General features: G+C 38.9%; 1 protein-coding gene across 1 annotated transcript in view; it reads right to left on the reverse strand.

The window, feature by feature from the left end:
• Nucleotides 1-9,419, reverse strand: part of LOC109464304 — a 56,252-nt gene that overhangs the window by 38,728 nt on the left and 8,105 nt on the right. The window contains exons 12-23 of the mRNA XM_019761257.1: nt 8,989-9,108; nt 8,117-8,314; nt 7,267-7,370; nt 6,634-6,813; nt 5,737-5,857; nt 4,777-4,962; nt 3,738-3,815; nt 3,038-3,166; nt 2,284-2,564; nt 1,810-1,978; nt 1,108-1,250; nt 865-943 (exon numbers count right to left, since the gene is read on the reverse strand). Coding sequence (XP_019616816.1) covers nt 865-943; nt 1,108-1,250; nt 1,810-1,978; nt 2,284-2,564; nt 3,038-3,166; nt 3,738-3,815; nt 4,777-4,962; nt 5,737-5,857; nt 6,634-6,813; nt 7,267-7,370; nt 8,117-8,314; nt 8,989-9,108 — 1,788 coding nt within the window. The remainder of the gene's footprint in view (nt 1-864; nt 944-1,107; nt 1,251-1,809; nt 1,979-2,283; nt 2,565-3,037; nt 3,167-3,737; nt 3,816-4,776; nt 4,963-5,736; nt 5,858-6,633; nt 6,814-7,266; nt 7,371-8,116; nt 8,315-8,988; nt 9,109-9,419) is intronic.

Below are 9,419 nucleotides of genomic sequence, written 5' to 3' on the forward strand. Positions count from 1 at the left end.
TGGGGGGACCGGGTGGGGGGGGGACTCTTTTGACCCCCCTAAGAACTCGCGAACGGTATGTCGTATGACTAAAAATTTATTATATCTACCATTTTTATGTCGTTATGATGTAATATGACGTCAGTATGACGTCATTAATGTGATTTTATTGGCCAAAGCCGTCTAAATAGGTTTTTCCCTGAAAACTAAATGGTATTCAACATAACTGTACCAAAAGTGTTTATGACAGAATATTATGGTGTACTAAGTCTTATGTTGCCCATAGCAACACCGGTGACGTCATTAAAAGACGTCATGCATATTTAAGATATCCGCCATCTTGGATCATCAATCTTGAATTTTCAAAAATAGTTTTTTTTCATGATAAAGCCTAAAATACATCGTAAACATACTAAAGACCTTCATTTAAACCTTTTTAGGAAAAAGAAATGAAAGTATTAATGAAATTTTAATGAAAATAACCTGTAAATACCTGTTCTAAAGATATGGTCCGCCATCTTGGATTTTGGCCAATGACGTCATCAAATTAGCATAAATTATGCATATTTAATGATAAAATTTACATGAAATTATATGGGATGTTATTAATATTAGAAACCATGTGTAACTTGACATAAAACCCATAAAATTCTACTGTTGAAACAAAAAGTACTAAATTTAGCAAAAAATGCCTGTCAGAAACCCGTTGCTATGGCAACACAAAAAATTATCATCTTATTTCAATGATAGAGAATTGTTGCCAACAATATTCTAGGAAAAGTAGGGTTAATGCATAATGGAGTAAAATAAAATCTTAAGTTAAATGAGGAATATATACATGCTTTTAGGTTGAAATATACATTCTCCAGAATTTATAATCCCTACCTTTGTCGTTCGTAGCCCGGCTTTGTTTATAGCCGTTATCCCCAAGTAGAATTCAACGCCTTCTCCTAATCCAGAGTGCCTAAGAATAACAACAAAATCAAATTATTATTTTTAATTTCGTTTCATTTATTCATTTTATTGCTCACTTACTGCATGGAATTGATAAAGCTGCTTGATTTTTTATCTGGAATTCCTCTTAAGCAAACATCGTTCGAATTTAAAAAAAAAAATTACAGCTAGTACCTGGTGTTGAAAAATGTGTGCCCATTGGTTGGAGTGAGCGGCATGATGTCAGGGTCTATTACCGATGACTCCGTGGAGCTCAGACCCACCAGGTAATCCTGTATGCTGCTCTCATCATCAGAACCATTCCAGTAAACTCTTAGCTGGGGGGGGGCTTGTGCAAGTTATTTTCGACTATAAGGTCTTAACAACAAATCTAGAAAAATGTGCAGTTAAACAAGATACTTTCGATAAATGATTATGGGTATACATAAGTTATTATGATGTAAAATGATACTTTTGGTAATCATTATCTGATAATGCTGACAGGTGAAAGCCGAACTCTACATGTGTATGACTTTTGCAGTTGTTTGATTAAAACGCTTTTTTTTTTGTTTTCAGTTATTATATACAATAACAGAGAAATAATTGCATTCAATTCGGCCAAGCATTCAAATATGAGTCTACAATGTTATATATGCCATTGGCTTGTGAGGAGAATATATATGTAGCCTAGATATCGTAACAAATACGTTTAGTAATAAAAATTGTTAATAGTTATACCGTTCAGAGTTGAACATTGTTGATAATTAGCATATTAGCATAATTAGAGTTAAATTAAGATGTTTTAATAAGATATGTTTTAGATTATTTTGGATGGGTAATACGCTTGGATGTAAATATTCGTGTTTAAATCAATAGAGGAAAAATAACCATACGTACGTGTTTATCTCCCGTGAGGAAGTAGAGTTGAGCCATCGGTCCCACAGACTCACAACTCTCATACATCTCCTGCCAGTCTCTATAGGTGAAACCGGTCTTGTTTTGGGTAATAAACTCAAGTTTCCGGTCTGGAAAGATGTGGGGGTCTTCAACCTGTCTAGCCACAGACCTAAAGAGGTAAACATAATTAAAGTAAATGCAGATATTCCAAAAGTTATATTTTTTATGCAAACAAAAGTACTCCAATGTTATAATTTTCTTTCAGTTCTTTGAGCCTCAATATGTGCCATTAAACAGACCAACTTACACATAGAATGAAGAAATGTAATGTATTGTAGCCAGCTCGAAGTATTTGTGACAGTGTCTGTTTTTCACAAATTCATGACTGATCAATATCTAATAATAAAAGTTTTCGACACTATTTTCATTATGGCAGAATGTTTTTTTTAATGGTGTTCTACGAATGTCTGTTACCTGCATGTTGAAGACGGGTTTTTCACAGCTGTTTTCCTGAGCATGTCGTCCACCATCCAAACGTCTCCACTGCTGTCCTTCACCGCCCCCGGGTGCACGTGGATGTTTTCTATGACGATGTTTGTGACTGTGGGTTTGGTGTTATCGTACACAACCCCGTCAGAACACACCGGGACGGAGGGGTCCAGGGCCCGGTTGTAGGCCACCACTGTGCAGTAGTATGTACCGGGGACAGCGGCGGTGTAGCTGGCATGTGTCTCGTATGGAGTCTTTCGGGTCACCTGATTATAGAGGTATCATAGTAATCGACAATAGTGTTATCACTTGCTATTCCTTCCTATCTAAAGCTGCGTTATGGAAAATTAAGATAGTAATAAATTAATTTCTTGGGCATTTATTTTAAGCGTAAGTTGCAAATAAGTATCATCCAGGGAGTGGAGGTGCCAAAATATGAGGGCGTGTGAGTGAGTTAAAAAGCTTGAAATATTTTTGTTTACATTCTAATGTTTTGTGGTTACACCAAAAGCTAGCGCCTGTCCTCTCCTGGTTTAATAACGACAACTTGAAAAAATGGTATACATAATGCTGTCTTATTCATTATACTTATTATTTCTACTTATTATAGGTTCCGGGTTGGGGCTATCGGTTTTTTTTCAAATGCTCAGACATATGGAAGTACAAATTACCTTAGCATTGTTACTACAACTATATCACCGGGACAATATCATAAGTCATAACGACTTTAAGGGCTTACCATCTGCGGTTCCGGAACACCAAAATCATCTGATGTCCCACAGCGGGTATCAAAGTAAACCTGGTAAAACTTCACGCCACTCTCGTGATCAAAGAACCCGCTCCAGGAACAGTGGACATTCTCGTCGTTCTGTGGAAATGGACAAACACAAATCTGCACGTTTATATCACAGGTTAGGAGCGACGATACTCGAGCTCACACTTGAGTATTCAAAACCAACATTGACTCGGTAAGTGAAGGTAAACATACTATCTGATGGAAAATTGAATTTCCGTTGATGTAGCTTATTTGATATCCTGGTACACAATATTTACAGACCAATTTGAACTCTCCTAATACTGGATAAATAATTATTACTGTATCTCCATTTCATCTCCCAAATTAGAGGTTGCACAAACGTTATATCAATCCTTGTAGCTGTCGGGCAGTTTTGGGGCTCGAGCAGCTACATCTATTTTAATTCGAACTTCAATTGAATCAGGTTTAGGCAAAATAAATTAGAAGTCTAATAGAAGCCGTAACTAAGTAGTTAAAACATCGAGATAGTTCCTATGGGTGTGTAAACGAAGCAGATATTTTGACTAAAGGGCATGTAACGGCCTGACGAACTCCCAGAAACTTCTGTTATAAGAGGCTGTTAGATACTAGAATGCTAGAAGAATAGATTGAAGGGTACCAGAGCAAGTGACCAAGACGTTACCTGGAAATCCATGTCAACTTGTCCGGGGAGACTATCCATCACGTGACCTGGCTCTGGAGGGCTGATATCAATGGTGATCTAGAACACATATTAGTCTTCTCAATATGGATAAGGGCAAAACACAATCAATTTCCTCAAAACATAAATAAAAATACAGTATTGCTCAAACAGCGTCCACTGCATGTCCGCGTCCTTTTTAATGTCAAGTCGCCATTACAGTACTCCAAGAAGGTATAATTCATTGCGGTTGTTTTGTAGAAAAGATTATTAACGAATACCCCTGAACATAAGCGCTCACATACTAGAGTTGACTGAAAGTTAATACATGTATATACATGCATTTTCAGTCAAACCTGTACTGGTGACCATCCTAATTACATGTAATGTGAAACAAACAAAAAAAGGACAACGGTAACACTAAAGAAGGCCTCTACAGCGAGAGTAGAGGTTTGAGAGGTGATTAGCCAACCTACCTTTCCAACAAACATAAAAGAGGACAAGGACAAACACTTGGAACACAAAGTACACAACGGTCATTACATAACACTCCACCATAGGGGATTCAAAAAGTTTTCAAAAACCGACTCGGTGCAGTTCATAACTCCTACCTCACCCTCTTACCCATATCGAAACTACTTGTATGGCTGAATAACAAATTTCATTGATCACAACCATTTATTTTCCACGAGCCGACGTTTCGATGGCCGTCTGTCATCTTCATTGGGGCAGTTCTGACTGGTTTACTGTGCACTGACGCTAGATGTTAGTTGGTGCATAGTGCACTAAAGGTTTTACAGAGTTCACCGTGCACTGTTACTGTTACTTTGTAATACTTTTAATGCACTATGCACCAAGTATCATCTAGCGTCAGTGCACAGTAAACCAGTCAGAATTACCCTGATGAAGATGACAAAAGGTCATCGAAACGTCGGCTCGTGAAAAATAAATGGTTGTAATCAAAGAACTATTCATTCGTTTACCAACCTAATGAAATTGTTTAAGGATACTTGTACGTTTTCATGACACCGAGCTGGTTTACCTGCAGAGTGTGTGTGGTGACCAGACGTGCCCTGTTGGTGACAGTCACCACCAGGTGGTAGTCGTGGTTGTGACCGCCCGTGGGAATGACCATCTTGGACGCATCAGGCACGATCTCGTACCCAGTCATGTAACAAGGAGACATGGGCACGCACACGCACTCACCGGCCGTACAGATAGCCGGGTTCTGCCAGAAAAAAAAACGTAAAAAATAAAACTATTAATCAATAAAAAAAGTATATTTTAAGGACGCCTTATGTTTAATCTTTAAAACTGTTACAGTGAACATTTTTGTGTCCCTGTCTTTCTCAGTATGTTCACTATCTGAAATTCCTATCTTGGAACCTAGCGTTTTCTACAAAGTTTACATCAGTAGTTAATCAAATTTTAATTTGCCTGCCTGCCTAAATGCCTAGGCCAGAACTGGCCCCTTGCACCTCTGCACTTTCTCCCTCCAGGCAGCACGGTCCTTAGCCTTTTGTTCTGCGACCTTTTGTCTAACTAAAAATCAATTTTAAACTAAGCATTCAATTATATAAATTATTACGCACCGAAACAATATGACAATACGTTATAACAATATGGCAATGCGTTAAATATGACAATACGTTAAATCCATTCGAGGTTTTACCCTACACACTCACAAACACAGCCATATACTCCCCGAACGTCTACTAGGGAACCTAAACCTACACTACGTCTTCAAAAGGTATATACTATTTTTAACAAATCATGTCATTTTCAGAACACGAGATATAACCCGAGGCGTATTAAGTTGTTCTTTCTTCACCGACTCCTTATTTATAATCACATACACCAAATATCAAACGGATCCCTCTACAAAAAAGACGCGTACGTGCGTAGACACATAATGCAGGAATACAAAGAGGTATGTAACGCATTTTAGGCAGGTTTGAAGAAAACAAGACTTGAATAGAATTGTATGTTAAATGTAAAGTACCGATTCCGTGCGAACGGCCAGGCTGCCTGTTCCATGTACAATGCTGTGGTCATCCATGTCCAATAGTTCCCAGGACATGGTGTGCAGTCCACTGTGGACATCATAGGCCTGAAACTCCACCCTGTAATAAAAAAAATACTGATTATATAATCTTAACTATCCAAACAATTTGAACTGTCATGTTTAGGTACTCAATACCTAGTACTATTAACGGTATAGGCCATACTGAAAAAACATATGGATGACAGTTAAAGACTAAAATATTATCACATTAAGAGCACGCCCAAGTCCGATAAAGAGGATTCCACAACGGGTTTTACCAAATGTCGGTGCGATATAATAAAGATTAAAAGAAAACGAAAAAAAATGTCCTCATATTGAATAAACCTATAGGCCAATATAATGAGTCTTTCCTGGCGTAACTGGTGAACATACCTGTCACAGATTTTTTAACAGCATGTTAGTTTAAACATGGACCGCGGCCCTTGTACGTTCATACTAGAATGAGTCAATATAAGTTGTTATTTGTATCGTATTTTCATTTAGTCTTCACTGCTTGGGTTGGCACAGGCAGGCAATGCAGGCATTATCAGTGTATCAATGACATGCCGCCAAAGTACCTGAGTTATCAACCAAGGATTGAGGCGTTCAAGAATTCATTCTTTTCTAGAATTATCGCAGAGTGGAACTCACTGTCACAAAGTACAATCGGGGCATTGCCATTAGATAGCTTTAAGCAATGTCTTGAGCTAGAAGTTCAAGGGTTAGGTCCAACAAGTCGATCGGTGCAATATAGCCAGCTGCCTCCGCGCCGTGTGCCTGCGAAGCTGGCGTGTTAAACCGAAAGGCGGTTATACCGGCTATACAGAAACAGATACAGATTTAAAAAATCCCGACCTCATCTCCCAAAGTTCCTGCAGATGGTGCACCGCCAGGTCCGGTTCTCCGTCCTTCTCCAGCCACAAGTCTGCGATGACGGGTGGGGACGAGTCGATGTGAACAGTGACGCCATCGGTCTTCTCGTTCCCAACAATATCAATGGCCTTGATCCACACCTTCACAGTGTTGCCGTCATCTCTGAAGACAAGAGCAACAACAAATCTGCTTAACCATATGATTATATGTTACAGCATTATGTTTGTTTTATATCATTATTAGACAGTATTCACACAAACTAAAACTACATTCTGACACAGTCTGGGTAAAACATAGTCAATTTTCTAAAACTGAATCTTCGCCTACTTATTTATAATCGCTATTGACAATGATAGGACTCCATGCGAACCTCTAAAACAAAATTTCCGTCTCAAAAGTAACAAGGTAAAATTAAAGAAAAACTTGATTTTCTTTGCAACTTTGTTGAAGTAATAGCAGTCTGAAATTGGTGATAGATACAATTTAACGGTTACACTACATGTGGACTGCACATGAATATGACAAGTGTTGAGCACCATTGAATACGTAATAAGATAAAACTTTTGCATTCAGAATTCAACAAATAGGGGATAGATGCGGGGTATATTTACTGACCTTGAAACCATTACAGACTGTACACCACTGTGCAGGTCATCTACATCAGTCCACCCGGTAGGTGAGAGAGTTTCTCCGCCCTGGTTGTCTACTCCAGACGCTACCTAGTGAGGTTTGCAAACATCATGCAGTATTTCATTTACGTTACAACATACAAGTATCATTCTAAACTCAATGTTTTTATTAACTTGAATCCATCCGTTAATTGCAATAAGCGGACATGGATTTGTAGCATGATCTTCAAAATTACACTAAACATAACAACATAACACTTAACACTAACGCCTTCATAAACAAGCTCTACAAGTGAAACAGGATGGGGCATGTGCGTGTTTGCCTGCGAAGTCAGAACATAGCGCATAAATAGTGGGCTAGTTTTGAGTGAGTATGTTGAATAATTATAGCAGTTCTGCAGTGTGTCCTGACTTAGTTTTATGGTTGACATGCTCTGAAGACCCTCAAACTAGTGCACGGGCGAACAAAACAATTCCGGCCCAAAAAAATTATACTTAAGTCACAGTAATAGAAAGCTCGTGTTGTGAATTTGCGACAGGACATATTTACATATACAACGAGCCGGCACATGCTGGCTTTTTAAGGAATTTATGAATCGGCACTGTACGTATGTACTGAGTTCTTGAGTTGTGGAGCTTCGGTAGCCTGGGTGCCACTCTCCGTAGTTACCGCGGACTCCGTATTGTCACTAACTACCATGAACTACCCAGGCCTTGAGCCAGGGGAGAGCCGCGGAGGACGTAATAATCTCTCTCTCTCTTTTTTGAGAACAGGCGAAAATCAATGCGCGCGCGGATGTCATCGATAAAATTAATTTGGTGTATCCTAATATTACCTGAAATCTGACCACGCCCTGTTCGTTGTCGATGGACTGTCGTGACCGATCTCCAGTGCTGACGTCATCATACGTTGCTGAGTTGTTCAGTCCGCTGAATGCCCGGATGTGCGCCAGGAAGCGGCCGTTATGGTGGGTGTGCTGGATGAAATGATCCTGATAATGGACTGTGATGGGATCCGCCAGGCTCGTCTGCCACTGCGTTAGAGCAAAGTAAAGTAACTCTTTAACTACATGTACATTTCCACGACTTCATTCCTTCGCCATATGATGTTATCGAAATCTATAGAACGAGTGCTTTACAAATGATCCATTTACTGAACACAAAATTGTCTATTGATGTCGCTAGAACGTGTATTTTCCATCTGATTTTGAAGTATTTCAATTTTATTACTAAATTCTTGTGTATATATGAATGATTATGCTGATCGTACAACTTTTGGTTTCGAAACTTTGCAACTTTATTGATTTTTGCTTGATTAGAACATATATTTTAATGTTTTGCAGTCAACTTCTGCAATATCGCTTCATCAATTCAGCCTTCGGACTGCGAATATTGTAATAGTTGATGTCATAACAAACAGATCTACATATCCTATTGGACTGACGATTTATAAACACTTCTTATCAATTATGTATATAAGATCCTCATTTGCATAAATTACATCAATTTATCACACTGCCAACTTTAGCTATCGGCCAGTCTGCGGTTGCGAAATTTCCCCTACCTACCCTTCCGGTTACTTTATTGCATTCAAATACCCACGCACATTTACAATCAAACACACCCACAAACAAACACACCTAAAACAATACATCTATACCTTGGCGCAAAAAAAAGTTTTGCAGAATCTAGTATATAATGTAATCACCTGATAGTCGGTTCCTGCAAGGGCACTACTGGCATATATTGATCCAAGGCCCCCTATGTCTTCATCAACATCCACGGTGATGTCCGAAAGGCTGTCATAGATGAAGAAGCGACGGCACAACTGCACGGGCAATGGATTGGAATTATCATTACCATCAGACCGTCAGATGAAATACTAGCTACACTGCAAGCACACTATTTTTAATCTTATATAAATATAAACATATGGTATGAGTAAAATGGCATGTACTTATTGCTAGGCACGTATGTGTTTGCGAGTGTGAGGGCTGGCCTGTGTATTAGCCATTTGAACAGCCTGACATTCAGAAGAATAGATGTGTGTTCTTGTGTGTGTGTGTGCTTGCGTATGTGCGTCTATGTGTAAGTGTGCGACGATGTTTGTGTGTGACTGATCTATTTATTTATCTGTCT

Source organism: Branchiostoma belcheri, unplaced genomic scaffold (assembly GCF_001625305.1).
Source record: "Branchiostoma belcheri isolate BF01 breed outbred unplaced genomic scaffold, Haploidv18h27 scaffold136, whole genome shotgun sequence".
NCBI lineage: Eukaryota > Metazoa > Chordata > Leptocardii > Amphioxiformes > Branchiostomatidae > Branchiostoma > Branchiostoma belcheri.